We start from the raw sequence: 20,051 nt of genomic DNA, 5'->3' as shown, positions 1-20,051 counted from the left end.
GATTTCAATTCAAATCACTGCTGAGTAATTTCACGGGACAATTGTGGAAACTGTTTCAAAACAAAACAAAAATATAGGTGTGCGTGCAAAGTCTTGCATATGAGATAAAATTAAAGTTTTGATGTGATGGAACAAATCAGGTGATTTGTTACTAATTGTCAGTCACGGCCAACAAACAAGAAACCCCTGAACATCAACCAAATAAGTGTGCTGATTAGTATTTCTTCACACTAATACATGTTAAAGAAATATCGTTTCAATGGGTACAAAATACTTATTTTCACCAAATACCATATCACTCTTTTATCAAATTATCAGCATAAATATTGATTCGTAGTATTTCCAAGTCACAATATTACCCACATTTGAATTTATATTCTCAACAAAAATATTTCGATCAATTTAGAACAAATTACATTAATAACAATCAATTGAAATCTTACCCTTTAACACGTTTTTTGTTTATACAGAATGTTATTCCTTAGTTCACAACCTTACGTGTTTTAGCCAGTTATAAAAGATAATATACACATTTGCCTGTGCTAGTCGTCGCCTCGCTCCGTAGCACTGAATACACCCGTACTGATAGGAAACTGTGAATGCCTATCTGGCACTTGCTGTGATGTTGCGAAATAATCAGTACATCGGTTATAGTATTGCCCCGGTTAGGAGCAATGCGACGACTTTCGTTTTAGATAAAATGTAGCAAGAAAGGCACGAACGAACGACTATCGACAGTGTACTAGTGACAGTGTAGTCTCGAGTCCCAATCAAGTAGCATTGTGTTGAGAGGTGTTCAGTTTGGCAATTTATTCTTTACAAAGTTATATTGACAGCTCTTTTTTATCCAGCATGTAGTCAAAATTTAAAACTGAGAAAGAAGAGTACCATATTTACCCTGATTTTAAAAGCTCAGCCACGCCGAAAACTCCCGTAAGCCACGAACCATACACGCCGTAGGGTACGATTGACCATTGAAGTGCTCGACCATGTAGACAGGAAGTTAGGCGTGGAGTAATGGATATAAGAACAAACGCGCGTAACCTCTGACCAGTTGACTGAAAAGATGACATCATCGATCCTCTCATTGGCTACTTGTACTGTCCATCGGGATGACATGACGGGAACTGGTAAGAAATTTTATATGTGATCGCTGCATAATGTATCCAGGGTGGCCCTAGTTATACGACAATGACACGAAAAAATGAATTATATAAAATAAAATAAAAATGTGAGATTTACGGTGTTTTTTTTGTATTTATAACAGCATTTCTGGCAAAGTGGTTTGTTCGAAAGTGTATGGTACTATTAGTATTACTAGTACAACGTTACATTAGGGGTAGACCATTCGATATCCTGGGGGGGGCTTGGAAGATTGGTGGAGAGTCATTATTTTATTTTCCCCCACCTGCTTGCCTGAGAATTTTTTTTTCTCCTTCGCCTATGCTGGCAACTTTTTTTTTCTTTGCTTCTTTGAGCTATCCGGATTTTTTTTACGTCAACGTTGAACACCTACATTTGTTGCCACAATTTTCTGTTTGGTTTTCACACAGGGTAATACGGAGAGTAAAAAGATGCTGTTCTATCACACACATATTTTATTTAGAAAACTACATATTTCATACATATTTGATTTTCAATTAAATAAACATCATTGACAGTTTTTATGCCATGGTATGATGACACACTGAAAATACAAATCGGAAACTTGATTGGTGAGCTCAGACATTTAGATAGACCGGTCAGTTTCTCCAGCTTGGGGGGATGGGGGGTGTCAGTGTTATCTTCCATTGGGCCAACAAAAAGTCACTGACCCCATGAATAAAGTTTCATAGCATCTGACAGTAAGCTGTAGAGGAAGAGCTTTGAGACTGGAATATGTGTACCTCTTGTGTGTGTGTGTGTGTGTGAATGGGGGGGGGGTTCTAGGGCCCTGGAGGATTTTTACTTCTAAAGGCAATGTTTAGGCCATTCACAGACACTTTCAGACAATAATTAAGTTCTTTTATAAACTATCCAATAGTGATAGTAATAGTATGAAGATTACTGTTACAAAACAGTCAAGTTCACTTTTGCCCCAAAGTGCAAGATAAGTGAAGCACTGATTGTGAAACAGCCAAAAAATTACATATAACTAGTGTGGTAGCTAGGTAATACATGGATTATATGTATAATTGTATGTATAGTTATGTTTGAACCCTTACATGAAGTAATATTTAAACCATTCATGAAAGAAACAGAGACAAGAACAAATATATATATGTACCACAGGCTAACGAAACTGACTGGTCCCCGGTGACGTGTTTGAAACTGTTTGTCATGATTTGACAAGTGTCCTGTTGGAGAGGTACGAGCAGGTTGAACAGTATACTCAAACCTGTGCATCATTTCCCTATCAAGATATTTTTTTTCTAGAAGCAGTGGTCCATCTTTTTTTTTCCATCACCCACTCATATCCGGATTTTTTTTCCACTTGGCATCTTTTTTCCCCCCGAAATCTTCCAAGCCCCCTCCCCCAGGATATCAAATGGTCCACCCCTTATAGGAATATGACGAGGCGTGCGTCGCCATCTTGAAATTAAGACAGTTTCGACTAGTCTTTGACGCTGCCGTATAGTCATTATTCGTGGAGCATTTAGTGGTGGCAAGATATAACGTAAATATCATGAATCAAAATGTATAAATGTTGATTTTTTTCATTGAATACATGGTGTTCTTCTGTGAAAAAACCATCGGAAAATAGCGTTCGTCGAAAGCTCTGACTAAGTAGTTTGACCTGTCTCCTGCATTCGAACATAAATAATTTCACAACTGGACGTTTTTGATATTATTTAAGCAGTTTGGGATGATGCTTTATAGCTTTACAACAAATGTGGAATTTATCTTGAGAAATTATTTACATATACACTCAAAATTCATTGAAAAACGGGAAATACTCGCTTGTACTAAGTTGTAGTGCAGCGGGGTCACGGTCTATTGTTCTAGGGGTCAAACCATATCACGTGGTAGGTATCGTGCCCCCCCTGGTCGTAACATTTGTGGCTATACCTACCTGTATCATATACTAATTTATACTATAAAACGCGGGACTAGGTGTGGATCGTACATAAAGACCTGACCCTTTTTGTTCTCCCGCATTTGTAACTGCCACAACGTACAAAAAGACTGAACATGCTGTCAACTGATCTGCGAGCCTTTCTCGCCCTGGTCTTGCTGTGTGTGACGATGGTGAGCTGTGCACGGATCACAAATGAACAAAGTACGTAACATGGCATTCTCTGTTGACACGATATTTGTTTCTTTACATCTAGGTATATTTTTTTTTTTACCTCTAAGCCATCTTCTTTATTCCAGGACCTCTTGTCTATTAGTCCTACAAAAGTAGACGTGTGAATGTTTTCGAGGTGATATTAGAGGCAACATGCCTTATAATCACGGATTGGATCAGAGACTGCTGATATTAATCTTTGTGTTTTCAAATTCATTTGCATTTTAAAATGTAATTTAATGACAAATTTTTCAATGCAATTCGAGATATTGGTGATGTACAGTGTTTTACTTTGCATGCATGTATGAAGGTAACATTCTGGTATCTTCAATTACAAGAAACATAAATAGATGCGTCAGTCTGAGGCGACTTCTTCAAAGCACAATGTTACAATTTCGTGTGGTGTCTAAGACACACAAATTAACTTCTGGTAGGTCGATCGAACAGAGTAAATTGTTGACATTAACTCTCAAATGCTAAGCATTTATGACCATCAGAAGATGCTGGAAGAGAGAGCTCGGGCAGCGACGGTGTTTTCGGTGACCATCCCGCTTTCCATAGATATTTCTCGCGTCTCCTTTTTAACCCCTCTCTCGATGTCTTTTCGTACAGACCGTCTAGTGTCTACATCAAATTTTGAAAAGTGGTGTATGATACGCTCAAACTTCAATGATTCTTAGTAAGTCACCCCTTCCTTGAGCAAAACGCGTGTACCGTCTGCAAGCAGGACTACCGTGATAGTGGCTTGGCGATCGCAATATCACAATTTACGACCTGATTTGAAGATATGTATTTGTCCATCAGACAGACACAATTGTTTTAACGTTATGGCAATATCTTCGTCGTTCTCATACTTGGTACTTACAGGTAGCCAGGGATGGAATATTTGTCCATATCTGGTAATCGAGATCATCATACGAGTTGAAGCCATTTGTGTAGAATTGTCGACGTTTGCCTCCGTAAAGCATTTTTGCTTGGAAAAGAGCCATGATGTGTTTAATAACATTTACATGTATTTGATTTGGCCAATTCTTTGGATTGTTGTTGACCCATCTTTTCTACCTCCACAAGTCTTTTTTTCGAATTCCATCCCTTCGAATTCCGGGTCCCTTTATTGCATGGCATGTTATATCCCTCCCGGCCCAGTCTTCACAATTATTATCACTACAAACAAATCATTAATATTAAATGGAGCCCAAACATCTTTCGTGTAAAATCCACCTTTTTTTCCAGATATTGAAAATGAAGTGGTGAATAGTATTAGTAAACGAAGTATTCCCCAGTTTGGAATGATGGTATCGTGTTCAACAGAGAGAAACCCGATCGACTTCGCAGATTATGGATGTTATTGTGGACTCGGTGGTAAGGGAACACCTGTCGATGGACTTGACCGGTACGCGGTAGGATGCATCAAAATATATTGCCTCATTTTTGGAGGGAAAAAATGACCGTGATCAGTCATTAGAATTGTATTGTTTCTATTCCTACAATCGACAGTTCCAGAAGTTATCCTGCGTATTTGATGTCATAACATCTATTGTAAAGATTGCATAAGTTGTGCATAGACTGGCGTGGGCGATTAATTAAAAACGTTTTAGTGATGACAAGACATCGTACTTGCTGACTTATAACGTTCTAATAGTCGATTTGGAGTGAAAAATCAATGCGTGATCACAGAATTTTAGAGCTACACTGTATGTAACTAGAGTGTAATTTTTTTCGACCAGACAGCTGAAAAGTAGCCAATGAAAATTGTTAAACTGTCAGTAATTAGATATTGTCGCATTTATTCATTGAAGTGGTACAGTAACAGGTTGAATCGTGATTGTGTTGGGACTCTGAGTTTAGGGTGCGGACTGAAAAATCAATTTAATATGATTTTTTGTTCCACATCATGTATACATTTACACAATTAGATGATTGAATACTGTACAATACTACGAGTACGGCATTACATCTAACAAAACAGTTAAAAAAGATAGTCCATTTGCAGGTTTTAAGGTAAATCGATTCATAGGAGAGGTGAGAATGGCAGTCAATGAAAACAGTTGTAAATGTTAAGATGTGCCATCTATATTTATGTATATGACGCAGAGTATACAGACAAAATATTTTGGGTTATTAGTTGTCGTTCGTCATTTATACTGAGTTTTGATAAGATCACATAGTACGTGATGGCATGCACTATTTTAAATTAATAACAGCATCTACCGGGTCTCTCTCAAGTAACGTCCACATATCACAAACAGACGAACTATTAATCAAGAATTTTATAGAGAAATTCACTGTCTAATTTCAACAATTTGTTCTGTATGTGAGTCTGCATATCTACTCTATTAGTAACACCAAACCCACGATAAGGCCTAAACAAAATGAGTGTTTGGTTCCGGTTACTCTTGAGTGTCTGATGATCGCAATATGCGTGAAACTCCGAGTTACACCCAAGAAAGAGTTCCAGTACTACCAAAACTATATATATAAATATATATATATATATATATATATATATATATATATATATATATATATATATATATATATATATATATATATATATAATATTACGCTCTGCCACTGCGGTATAGAGCACTGTCTTAGCAGATTGATACTCACCGAGTTATATATATATATATATATATATAGTATATATATATATATATATATATATATATATATATATATATATATATATACCACACACACACACACACACACATATATATATATATGTGTGTGTGTGTGTGTGTGTGTGTGTGTGTGTGTCTTGTGCCATATCAGAATGATTTGGGGAAAAAGAGAGACATGAAATGTTTCACACCATTTTTGTCATACAGACACTTTTATTGGGGTTGTGATAAAGATTAGATCGTTATAATTATTTTATTTCAGATGCTGCAAAGTACACGACGACTGTTATGGTGATGCGATCATTAACGCCGGTTGTGGAGATTGTGACATCTATACCCTGATGTACCGTTACACGGGGTGCTCGGATTGTGGTAAGGGCCAGTTAAAACTCTAAGAATTGTGGGTAAGGGTTATTTGTTATGATCATGTTAAACAGTAAGAGATGTACGGCTTAGAGTAAGGTCAATTTATGATAGGGTCAAACTATTATATAGTATCTAGCGGTGTATGGATATTGATGAAGACGCTGACAAAAATAGTGAATTGCAAAGAGAGTATGTATTGTGGTAACGCTAGCGCTGTGTAAGTATTGGGTATACAACGGGACACGTCAGCACCGAGACATATTTGCTAATAACACGGTTTCGCTTCCTTTGTGGTGACATGTATTGAACAACTGCACCCCTATCTCTTATCTTCATGACGTATGCACTCAAACCACTGAGATTACAGCGGTAGCACCGTAGTATTAATAGTAACGAATAACCCTCTTTACTGCGCTGTTTAGCCCTCGTAAACTCCATCGCAATCGATAGGAGGTACGGCCAGCCAATGATTTATCTCGACAGCTCAGTACACAGGCTACAGTTCACGTAATCTCAATTTACACAAAATACTTTTGACGGTAATTTACATATATCGTGTCTAAAAGTGTAAAATTAACTTTAATGGGGAAGTGCAGGTACCCCACTTTACTCGCACATATTTGTATCATGAGAAGGGGGGGGGGGGACTTCGAAGCGCCTGTAGAACATAGAAGCACGTTACAATGTATGTATAGATTCTCGCCAAAGAAATAGTTGTCTTTTGCACTCCAGACTGACCATGCTCAGACGTCTGCAAAGGACTATGGGATTATATGTGGTTATCGTAATACCTAATCCGATAAAAAAATCCCAAAATGATCAGGGTAACTATGAATTCGGATCAATCGTGGTTGCAAACAATGTAACAGTATTGTTAACAATACCAATTCATTAGTATCTATTATCACATTTCCCATGATGCAACATTCATCATGTTTTCAAGTTCCCTATTGAATACTTTCCTTACGCTACGGGCAAAGTCCAGTGTAGAGTTTAGTTCCTACATAAAATGTCAGAATGTAAAATTCTGAGATGTAGCTGTCGTACATGATATACGGCAAGCTAATTATACCAATCTCTATGGAATTTGAGGCTTGCATATTTATGATACCCAATTGCCCCAAAAACATCAATTATGCAAATGAATCAGCTACATCAACAAGCTTTATATGATACGTTCACTTTGTTGTCATCAATGTATGCTCCAAATTAATATATAGTTTGCTTTCAAAAATAACTAATTAATAAACGACTCATTAATATGATGTTTAGCAAAACTTATTCAGTTCTTACAATTAGCATGAGGAGATGTGTAGCAAGTTTCACTAAAATTTATGTAGTACTATTTGAGATATCGTGCTCACAGCCGGACAGACAGAGATCTGCAGACAGACGACAGGACATTTCCCTTACGGAATGCAAAAAACGAATTAACGTTCATTTAATACAAATAAGTAACGTTTTTTTTTTCTTATCACAGCCCCACTTTCAGAGTATGGGGATGCGGAGTTTGCATATTGTAGAGAAGCAATTTGCAAGTGTGACGCTGCGGCTGCGCAGTGCTTCGCTCAGAACGAGTACAACGAGAAATACGTCAACCACGACTCATGGTACTGCGTCTGGTGCTGTTAACCGTTTGTGGTTTTTTCCACCTTCATTACCACTGAGGTGTCACCGGCGGAGTGGTTAATGATACTACAGTGTTCGTATCGACTATGTATTCAATGAATTTGATTGTCTCAAATAAAAAATAAACTAACAAAAAAACTTGTAGTTCTTTTTGTATTGATTTAGATATTGTTTCTATAGTTGATGTGTGTATTTGCGGTGAAATATAATCATCGTCATTATTCACATCTTGTTGGAAGTTATCCGTATTTGGAATATATACGTTTGGCCTAGAATAGCCTAGCAGCTAGCTAGTAGCGCTAGGGCGACTTGGAATTCAAAGAAGAGAGCCACCAGCGATGAGTCTAGGTTATCCGGACTCATACAAAAAGAAAGTTCATAAAGAGTTTTTACAGTTTTCGTGGTGAATTTGACTTCATATTAAATCTGCTTGCAGCATTGCACAATTTGCAGCCCCATTTTTCGGAGTGTAAAAATTGAAGAGATATATGAAAGCTTGCAAAAGGAAAATATACAAGTGTGATGTCTTTTGTGTTATTTTTATTACATTTACAGATAGAGAAGGTAATTTTCGGTGCTGAAAAAGCTATCTTTAAAACCGCGTTTTCCTGGCTTGAAATAATCAATAAATTTATATAATGCGGGTGACGTCACAACTTTTACCAGCACTTTAACAACCATGCTGTCAAATACAGGTACATCACATTTCCATCTCTGTCGTATTAGAGTCCAAGAGTTAAGGAGGCTCGCCATTAATTATTTAACGACACTACGGGTTCTTCAAAATTTGTACAGGTGTAATCAAAGACTTGGAAAATCAAAATATGACCAAAAAAAATCGGGGTTCCCGTACTAATTTTGGAAGTAGAGCGCCCTCTAGTGACAGTAGTTTCAGTGTATTCTAGGATTTGCATAACTTCTTAATGAGTTTATGGATGATTTTAAATGTACTAAATTTCAAAACAAATGTAGTATTTCAGCACATAATATACTGAATCATATATCAGTACATTAAACTATGATAATTTTTGTTTGGAAATAAATGAAAGATATTTTGTTAACAGTTTATGAAAAATAGTAGATCCATGAATCAACTTTTCAACTTAATCAACATTACATTTTTGTGAAAGTTTTCTTCAAATAAAGTTTACTCGAAATTTGAAATAAAAAATTAGAGTACACATGCAAATATTTTTGCTATTGCTGTCGAAACTTGATTCTGACTACTGCAAAACCAGAGATATCTGTGAACTGGAGCCTGGTTGTTATGGAAACGACGAAGGTTGCCATAGTAATCTCCATGGAAACTACACAACTAAAAGCTATAGACACCATTTCTACTTTTCCCTTCTAAAATGTTCGGCTGCTGATCACAGCATACGCAACAATCACAGCAGTGTATTATGGGTAAAACGTTACACTACCTGATGCATCTACGATGTAATTACATGTAGGGTTATTTGGCATCCTCTACAGTTTGAAAAGTAATCTCTTTCTGGCTAATTTTATGAGTCAGACATTTTATGGATTATACGTTAAATTGTAGATGATGGCAATTTTTTTTGTATGGAAATTAGTAAGTTTACATCAAAGTTTAATTATTAAAATCAAAAGATGCCCGGAAAAGAAAACATCCGTCTCATTAAAACCTCAACCCAATATAGAAATAGTGGTCTGAGTTAAAACATCACATTTGGCCGCCAACATTTCTTGTTTAAATATTATTCTATCATATTTTATTTTATTCTATGATGATCAGTACTTTTATTAGTTGTCTAGAAAATGTTGTCCAGAAAATTCTGACTTCTGTCTCAGGCTGTACTTTCAATGTCACAGCTATTGGATTGTTCGGTGTAATGACGATGTCTGCTTCTGCTATCCTCGTTTCTAAGGGATGTTCATTTTCCTCGGACAGAATAATTGACAACACGAATACGTATTTAGCCCGCGCTGAAGGGTGTATTTGTGCCAGGGTAATAACGTTATCGGTGTACATACATACATACATACATACACACACATAATTATACACACATACATACATACATACATACATACACACATACATACATACATACATACATACATACATACATACATACATACATATACATACATACATACATACATACATAGATAGACAGACACACACACACACATACACACACACTTTTTGCCAATATGTGATTCAATACACAGACAGACGTACAAGGTCAGGAATTTGTAAATCCTCACACAATTAATTATATGTTGAAACAAATCATGTCCTTATATGCTCCAGTTACATATTATCAAACGTATTAACAAGATTCACCTGGCCTAAGTTGAAAACATAAAGCCAAAAATAAGCTTTCAATAGACATGAGGGTTACAAAAATTGCATTAAAACAGGGCAAGCATGTGTGTAGGCCGGGTGAAATGTGGGGTCGTAACCAGGGGGGGGGGGGACGATGCCAGTCACGTGATACGCTATCGCGTCAGCGCAATGAAGCTCATTCAGTATTGATACACTGTCGAGTGCACTTCCTGCCTACCCCTAGCACTGTGTACTGCTGGATACAAATTCGCTGTTGACAACAGATTGACAAGGTACGTACATTGTCACGTTTCATACGTTTTAAATTCGTCTTTCCTTTATTTTTGCCATCGTAATTTATTATGTATACTGGTACCAAATCAGATCGAAAAGTATTCAGCGACGTGACCGTGTATACCGTACCGTACGTGTACATGTCGGCCTGCAGTTCATTGTATTTGTAGTTCGGTACGGTAGGTCGCGGTCGCGGTCGCGTTTTTACCAAAATGAAAAAAGCACATGGATATTCCATTTTCTAGAATCAACTTCAAGGCAGCATTTGTTGGATACCTACATGTCCATTGATAATTAATGACTGTGATAGTTGTGACATTCAACGTCCAGCAATCGACGTCTACGTCTAGTGCGCTAGTTGCCGGTGATCAGTGCACTACGCCTGGCATAACGTACCGCACCCGGTCTAACGCCCATAAGTTTACGTTCTTTCTGCTTTCTCTGTCCTGCCGTACTTACTGAAAAATGAAGTTTCACTCGTGTCGACAAGTAAACTACTGTGAACCGGGTAATTATTCGCGCATTTTTAATTTCGCGCAATTTCGCGCTCGACCGTGACCGCGAAATTAAAACTGCGCGGATGTACTTGTGTGCGCCCCCATGTGGCAAGTATTTAACTTCTTTCTTTTTTGTTACAATCACTCCGTATACAACCACACACGGTACACACAAACACACTGACACACGAGTTTTCAGACAACACCCAATAAAGTATTTGCAACGAAGTTTTACAAAGAATTATGAATCTTTATTTCCAATTTTGCATAGAATCTCAGAGGAGTACTGCTGATAAGACCCTCGCTTCCGTTTTGTAGAACCGTTGTTTGTTTTGATGAGGCACGCATCGATGTTTTCGTTGACCTCGACATGTAGATAATTGACTTTGGCTTTCCCATCGGCATGCAAGGGTAAACAATGCCTTCTGTAAACATGCTATACCAAATCATATACTGTTGTCCTCGCTTGGTACATGTAATTCCGACATCTTTGCTACCTCTGATTTGCAAAAAGATGACTTCAATTCTGGTCGACACATTATGTGACTGTACAAACACGTGTGTGGTGTACGGGCCTTAGTTTGCTGTCAGTATACGTAAGTTAACAGTATCTCTCTTCCCATCGCTCATTCCATTTTGGCTGTGTGTTGTGTCGGCATTGATAACACTAATGTACGTGTATCTAAGTAATAAATGCTATTTCTTGCCAATTATTTTGTAATAGACTAAACATTCCATAATCAAAAATACACACCACTCGGTTTCATGATTTCACCAACATTAAGATGTAACATTTCAAAATTCAATGACCAACCCTACGGAGAAATGGTATGTGCTATGGTGCGTCTTGTACAATCTTATCTAATGTTATCAACAATAAAGGAAGTCACGTTGACAGCATGAACAGTCCTAGAACACCGTGGGAGTTTATTTTAGAACATGACAGAAATAAACAAAGTCATAAAGCTTTCCGTCAACCGACATCAGAGGCACCGGCTGTTGTTTTGTGTCACTTATCTTGTTGTCTTTACCTAAATCGTCTCTGCTTGAAGCTCACTTCATGCAAGCAACCGCAACGCTCTATATTCCATAGTTGTATTTTTGTTTGCATGGTTGTTCATGCCATTTTTATTGATACAAGAATCATATACAGTATTGTAAGTAACGTGTAGCAATCGGATCATTCTCTGTGACTTCGGATACTGAGTATCAAAATGTAACCAACGTGACCTTTTGAACTTCATTCCAAAAAGACGCAAAACAGAGACACTGACGTGATTTGATTAGTGATTCACCAAACGTGTGACTGTACCATATTGACGCATGTGTGTTGACGGCTCCTGCTTTGAGGCTGTGAGCTACCCGACTTTCGTATTGTGTGATCTGGTAACTTGTTTAGTACATAATTGAACAAATTAACACCTACATTTGTCACAAGTCAACGTGTCACAGTATCTTCGCAGTTGGAAACAATAGAGCACTGCAACTGACGGATGCCGACAGAGCAATACTGCCCATCAATCAGTGTCAAATTTCATTGTTCTCAGCTCAACGTATTGTTTATGTTCACACAAAAAATCCACTGACGGCCTTGCGCGAAAATTTAACTGCGCGTAATCACCGTGATCTCCCAAAGCGCGAAAATAAGACTGCGCAATAATTTTCCGGTTCACAGTATGTAGTTGTTTAACATTTTTACATGTGTATTGTTTCAGATACGTGCTGTTCCCAGTGAAATGAAACTGGTTGTGCCTTCGACGCATTTCTTGCAGAGAGTGTGAGGAGTACTCCCGTAAGAAATTTTATATGTGATCGCTGCATAATGTATCCAGGGTGGCCCTAGTTATACGACAATGACACGAAAAAATGAATTATATAAAATAAAATAAAAATGTGAGATTTACGGTGTTTTTTTTGTATTTATAACAGCATTTCTGGCAAAGTGGTTTGTTCGAAAGTGTATGGTACTATTAGTATTACTAGTACAACGTTACATTAGGGGTAGACCATTCGATATCCTGGGGGGGGCTTGGAAGATTGGTGGAGAGTCATTATTTTTTTTCCCCCACCTGCTTGCCTGAGAATTTTTTTTTCTCCTTCGCCTATGCTGGCAACTTTTTTTTTCTTTGCTTCTTTGAGATATCCGGATTTTATTACGTCAACGTTGAACACCTACATTTGTTGCCACAATTTTCTGTTTGGTTTTCACACAGGGTAATACGGAGAGTAAAAAGATGCTGTTCTATCACACACATATTTTATTTAGAAAACTACATATTTCATACATATTTGATTTTCAATTAAATAAACATCATTGACAGTTTTTATGCCATGGTATGATGACACACTGAAAATACAAATCGGAAACTTGATTGGTGAGCTCAGACATTTAGATAGACCGGTCAGTTTCTCCAGCTTGGGGGGATGGGGGGTGTCAGTGTTATTTTCCATTGGGCCAACAAAAAGTCACTGACCCCATGAATAAAGTTTCATAGCATCTGACAGTAAGCTGTAGAGGAAGAGCTTTGAGACTGGAATATGTGTACCTCTTGTGTGTGTGTGTGTGTGAATGGGGGGGGGGGGGTTCTAGGGCCCTGGAGGATTTTTACTTCTAAAGGCAATGTTTAGGCCATTCACAGACACTTTCAGACAATAATTAAGTTCTTTTATAAACTATCCAATAGTGATAGTAATAGTATGAAGATTACTGTTACAAAACAGTCAAGTTCACTTTTGCCCCAAAGTGCAAGATAAGTGAAGCACTGATTGTGAAACAGCCAAAAAATTACATATAACTAGTGTGGTAGCTAGGTAATACATGGATTATATGTATAATTGTATGTATAGTTATGTTTGAACCCTTACATGAAGTAATATTTAAACCATTCATGAAAGAAACAGAGACAAGAACAAATATATATATGTACCACAGGCTAACGAAACTGACTGGTCCCCGGTGACGTGTTTGAAACTGTTTGTCATGATTTGACAAGTGTCCTGTTGGAGAGGTACGAGCAGGTTGAACAGTATACTCAAACCTGTGCATCATTTCCCTATCAAGATATTTTTTTTCTAGAAGCAGTGGTCCATCTTTTTTTTTCCATCACCCACTCATATCCGGATTTTTTTTCCACTTGGCATCTTTTTTTCCCCCGAAATCTTCCAAGCCCCCTCCCCCAGGATATCAAATGGTCCACCCCTTATAGGAATATGACGAGGCGTGCGTCGCCATCTTGAAATTAAGACAGTTTCGACTAGTCTTTGACGCTGCCGTATAGTCATTATTCGTGGAGCATTTAGTGGTGGCAAGATATAACGTAAATATCATGAATCAAAATGTATAAATGTTGATTTTTTTCATTGAATACATGGTGTTCTTCTGTGAAAAAACCATCGGAAAATAGCGTTCGTCGAAAGCTCTGACTAAGTAGTTTGACCTGTCTCCTGCATTCGAACATAAATAATTTCACAACTGGACGTTTTTGATATTATTTAAGCAGTTTGGGATGATGCTTTATAGCTTTACAACAAATGTGGAATTTATCTTGAGAAATTATTTACATATACACTCAAAATTCATTGAAAAACGGGAAATACTCGCTTGTACTAAGTTGTAGTGCAGCGGGGTCACGCTCTATTGTTCTAGGGGTCAAACCATATCACGTGGTAGGTATCGTGCCCCCCCTGGTCGTAACATTTGTGGCTATACCTACCTGTATCATATACTAATTTATACTATAAAACGCGGGACTAGGTGTGGATCGTACATAAAGACCTGACCCTTTTTGTTCTCCCGCATTTGTAACTGCCACAACGTACAAAAAGACTGAACATGCTGTCAACTGATCTGCGAGCCTTTCTCGCCCTGGTCTTGCTGTGTGTGACGATGGTGAGCTGTGCACGGATCACAAATGAACAAAGTACGTAACATGGCATTCTCTGTTGACACGATATTTGTTTCTTTACATCTAGGTATATTTTTTTTTTTACCTCTAAGCCATCTTCTTTATTCCAGGACCTCTTGTCTATTAGTCCTACAAAAGTAGACGTGTGAATGTTTTCGAGGTGATATTAGAGGCAACATGCCTTATAATCACGGATTGGATCAGAGACTGCTGATATTAATCTTTGTGTTTTCAAATTCATTTGCATTTTAAAATGTAATTTAATGACAAATTTTTCAATGCAATTCGAGATATTGGTGATGTACAGTGTTTTACTTTGCATGCATGTATGAAGGTAACATTCTGGTATCTTCAATTACAAGAAACATAAATAGATGCGTCAGTCTGAGGCGACTTCTTCAAAGCACAATGTTACAATTTCGTGTGGTGTCTAAGACACACAAATTAACTTCTGGTAGGTCGATCGAACAGAGTAAATTGTTGACATTAACTCTCAAATGCTAAGCATTTATGACCATCAGAAGATGCTGGAAGAGAGAGCTCGGGCAGCGACGGTGTTTTCGGTGACCATCCCGCTTTCCATAGATATTTCTCGCGTCTCCTTTTTAACCCCTCTCTCGATGTCTTTTCGTACAGACCGTCTAGTGTCTACATCAAATTTTGAAAAGTGGTGTATGATACGCTCAAACTTCAATGATTCTTAGTAAGTCACCCCTTCCTTGAGCAAAACGCGTGTACCGTCTGCAAGCAGGACTACCGTGATAGTGGCTTGGCGATCGCAATATCACAATTTACGACCTGATTTGAAGATATGTATTTGTCCATCAGACAGACACAATTGTTTTAACGTTATGGCAATATCTTCGTCGTTCTCATACTTGGTACTTACAGGTAGCCAGGGATGGAATATTTGTCCATATCTGGTAATCGAGATCATCATACGAGTTGAAGCCATTTGTGTAGAATTGTCGACGTTTGCCTCCGTAAAGCATTTTTGCTTGGAAAAGAGCCATGATGTGTTTAATAACATTTACATGTATTTGATTTGGCCAATTCTTTGGATTGTTGTTGACCCATCTTTTCTACCTCCACAAGTCTTTTTTTCGAATTCCATCCCTTCGAATTCCGGGTCCCTTTATTGCATGGCATGTTATATCCCTCCCGGCCCAGTCTTCACAATTATTATCACTACAAACAAATCATTAATATTAAATGGAGCCCAAACATCTTTCGTGTAAAATCCACCTTTTTTTTCCAGATATTGAAAATGAAGTGGTGAACAGTATTAGTAAACGAAGTATTCCCCAGTTTGGAATGATGGTATCGTGTTCAACAGAGAGAAACCCGATCGACTTCGCAGATTATGGATGTTATTGTGGACTCGGTGGTAAGGGAACACCTGTCGATGGACTTGACCGGTACGCGGTAGGATGCATCAAAATATATTGCCTCATTTTTGGAGGGAAAAAATGACCGTGATCAGTCATTAGAATTGTATTGTTTCTATTCCTACAATCGACAGTTCCAGAAGTTATCCTGCGTATTTGATGTCATAACATCTATTGTAAAGATTGCATAAGTTGTGCATAGACTGGCGTGGGCGATTAATTAAAAACGTTTTATGTCTAATTTCAACAATTTGTTCTGTATGTGATTCTGCATATCTACTCTATTAGTAACACCAAACCCACGATAAGGCCTAAACAAAATGAGTGTTTGGTTCCGGTTACTCTTGAGTGTCTGATGATCGCAATATGCGTGAAACTCCGAGTTACACCCAAGAAAGAGTTCCAGTACTACCAAAACTATATATATATATATATATATATATATATATATATATATATATATATATATATATATATATATATATATATATATATATATATAATATTACGCTCTGCCACTGCGGTATAGAGCACTGTCTTAGCAGATTGATACTCACCGAGTTATATATATATATATATATATATATATATATATATATATATATATATATATATATATACCACACACACACACACACACACACACACACACATATATATGTGTGTGTGTGTGTGTGTGTGTGTGTGTGTGTCTTGTGCCATATCAGAATGATTTGGGGAAAAAGAGAGACATGAAATGTTTCACACCGTTTTTGTCATACAGACACTTTTATTGGGGTTGTGATAAAGATTAGATCGTTATAATTATTTTATTTCAGATGCTGCAAAGTACACGACGACTGTTATGGTGATGCGATCATTAACGCCGGTTGTGGAGATTGTGACATCTATACCCTGATGTACCGTTACACGGGGTGCTCGGATTGTGGTAAGGGCCAGTTAAAACTCTAAGAATTGTGGGTAAGGGTTATTTGTTATGATCATGTTAAACAGTAAGAGATGTACGGCTTAGAGTAAGGTCAATTTATGATAGGGTCAAACTATTATATAGTATCTAGCGGTGTATGGATATTGATGAAGACGCTGACAAAAATAGTGAATTGCAAAGAGAGTATGTATTGTGGTAACGCTAGCGCTGTGTAAGTATTGGGTATACAACGGGACACGTCAGCACCGAGACATATTTGCTAATAACACGGTTTCGCTTCCTTTGTGGTGACATGTATTGAACAACTGCACCCCTATCTCTTATCTTCATGACGTATGCACTCAAACCACTGAGATTACAGCGGTAGCACCGTAGTATTAATAGTAACGAATAACCCTCTTTACTGCGCTGTTTAGCCCTCGTAAACTCCATCGCAATCGATAGGAGGTACGGCCAGCCAATGATTTATCTCGACAGCTCAGTACACAGGCTACAGTTCACGTAATCTCAATTTACACAAAATACTTTTGACGGTAATTTACATATATCGTGTCTAAAAGTGTAAAATTAACTTTAATGGGGAAGTGCAGGTACCCCACTTTACTCGCACATATTTGTATCATGAGAAGGGGGGGGGGGACTTCGAAGCGCCTGTAGAACATAGAAGCACGTTACAATGTATGTATAGATTCTCGCCAAAGAAATAGTTGTCTTTTGCACTCCAGACTGACCATGCTCAGACGTCTGCAAAGGACTATGGGATTATATGTGGTTATCGTAATACCTAATCCGATAAAAAAATCCCAAAATGATCAGGGTAACTATGAATTCGGATCAATCGTGGTTGCAAACAATGTAACAGTATTGTTAACAATACCAATTCATTAGTATCTATTATCACATTTCCCATGATGCAACATTCATCATGTTTTCAAGTTCCCTATTGAATACTTTCCTTACGCTACGGGCAAAGTCTGTAGAGTTTAGTTCCTACATAAAATGTCAGAATGTAAAATTCTGAGATGTAGCTGTCGTACATGATATACGGCAAGCTAATTATACCAATCTCTATGGAATTTGAGGCTTGCATATTTATGATACCCAATTGCCCCAAAAACATCAATTATGCAAATGAATCAGCTACATCAACAAGCTTTATATGATACGTTCACTTTGTTGTCATCAATGTATGCTCCAAATTAATATATAGTTTGCTTTCAAAAATAACTAATTAATAAACGACTCATTAATATGATGTTTAGCAAAACTTATTCAGTTCTTACAATTAGCATGAGGAGATGTGTAGCAAGTTTCACTAAAATTTATGTAGTACTATTTGAGATATCGTGCTCACAGCCGGACAGACAGAGATCTGCAGACAGACGACAGGACATTTCCCTTACGGAATGCAAAAAACGAATTAACGTTCATTTAATACAAATAAGTAACGTTTTTTTTTTCTTATCACAGCCCCACTTTCAGAGTATGGGTATGCGGAGTTTGCATCTTGTAGAGAAGCAATTTGCAAGTGTGACGCTGCGGCTGCGCAGTGCTTCGCTCAGAACGAGTACAACGAGAAATACGTCAACCACGACTCATGGTACTGCGTCTGGTGCTGTTAACCGTTTGTGGTTTTTTCCACCTTCATTACCACTGAGGTGTCACCGGCGGAGTGGTTAATGATACTACAGTGTTCGTATCGACTATGTATTCAATGAATTTGATTGTCTCAAATAAAAAATAAACTAACAAAAAAACTTGTAGTTCTTTTTGTATTGATTTAGATATTGTTTCTATAGTTGATGTGTGTATTTGCGGTGAAATATAATCATCGTCATTATTCACATCTTGTTGGAAGTTATCCGTATTTGGAATATATACGTTTGGCCTAGAATAGCCTAGCAGCTAGCTAGTAGCGCTAGGGCGACTTGGAATTCAAAGAAGAGAGCCACCAGCGATGAGTCTAGGTTATCCGGACTCATACAAAAAGAAAGTTCATAAAGAGTTTTTACAGTTTTCGTGGTGAATTTGACTTCATATTAAATCTGCTTGCAGCATTGCACAATTTGCAGCCCCATTTTTCGGAGTGTAAAAATTGAAGAGATATATGAAAGCTTGCAAAAGGAAAATATACAAGTGTGATGTCTTTTGTGTTATTTTTATTACATTTACAGATAGAGAAGGTAATTTTCGGTGCTGAAAAAGCTATCTTTAAAACCGCGTTTTCCTGGCTTGAAATAATCAATAAATTTATATAATGCGGGTGACGTCACAACTTTTACCAGCACTTTAACAACCATGCTGTCAAATACAGGTACATCACATTTCCATCTCTGTCGTATTAGAGTCCAAGAGTTAAGGAGGCTCGCCATTAATTATTTAACGACACTACGGGTTCTTCAAAATTTGTACAGGTGTAATCAAAGACTTGGAAAATCAAAATATGACCAAAAAAAATCGGGGTTCCCGTACTAATTTTGGAAGTAGAGCGCCCTCTAGTGACAGTAGTTTCAGTGTATTCTAGGATTTGCATAACTTCTTAATGAGTTTATGGATGATTTTAAATGTACTAAATTTCAAAACAAATGTAGTATTTCAGCACATAATATACTGAATCATATATCAGTACATTAAACTATGATAATTTTTGTTTGGAAATAAATGAAAGATATTTTGTTAACAGTTTATGAAAAATAGTAGATCCATGAATCAACTTTTCAACTTAATCAACATTACATTTTTGTGAAAGTTTTCTTCAAATAAAGTTTACTCGAAATTTGAAATAAAAAATTAGAGTACACATGCAAATATTTTTGCTATTGCTGTCGAAACTTGATTCTGACTACTGCAAAA

The 20,051-nt window shown here is 37.3% G+C and overlaps 2 protein-coding genes across 2 annotated transcripts; both read left to right on the top strand.

The window, feature by feature from the left end:
- Nucleotides 1-1,066: 1,066 nt before the first annotated feature.
- Nucleotides 1,067-7,932, top strand: LOC144434341 (basic phospholipase A2-like). The gene is made up of 4 exons (XM_078122792.1): nt 1,067-1,130; nt 4,502-4,661; nt 6,158-6,267; nt 7,742-7,932. Exons 1-4 carry the CDS (start codon nt 1,067-1,069, stop codon nt 7,891-7,893), a joined length of 486 nt encoding a protein of 161 aa, XP_077978918.1. The 3' UTR covers nt 7,894-7,932.
- A 4,764-nt stretch (nt 7,933-12,696) lies between these two features.
- Nucleotides 12,697-18,859, top strand: LOC144434619 (basic phospholipase A2-like). Its single transcript, XM_078123103.1, has 5 exons — nt 12,697-12,769; nt 14,803-14,897; nt 16,141-16,300; nt 17,089-17,198; nt 18,669-18,859. The coding sequence occupies exons 2-5, from the start codon at nt 14,810-14,812 to the stop codon at nt 18,818-18,820; spliced, it is 510 nt and encodes a 169-aa protein (XP_077979229.1). The 5' UTR covers nt 12,697-12,769; nt 14,803-14,809; the 3' UTR covers nt 18,821-18,859.
- Nucleotides 18,860-20,051: the final 1,192 nt, after the last annotated feature.

This window comes from Glandiceps talaboti, chromosome 4 (assembly GCF_964340395.1).
Source record: "Glandiceps talaboti chromosome 4, keGlaTala1.1, whole genome shotgun sequence".
Taxonomy (NCBI): Eukaryota; Metazoa; Hemichordata; class Enteropneusta; family Spengelidae; genus Glandiceps; species Glandiceps talaboti.
This window is presented reverse-complemented; position numbering and strand designations above follow the sequence as displayed.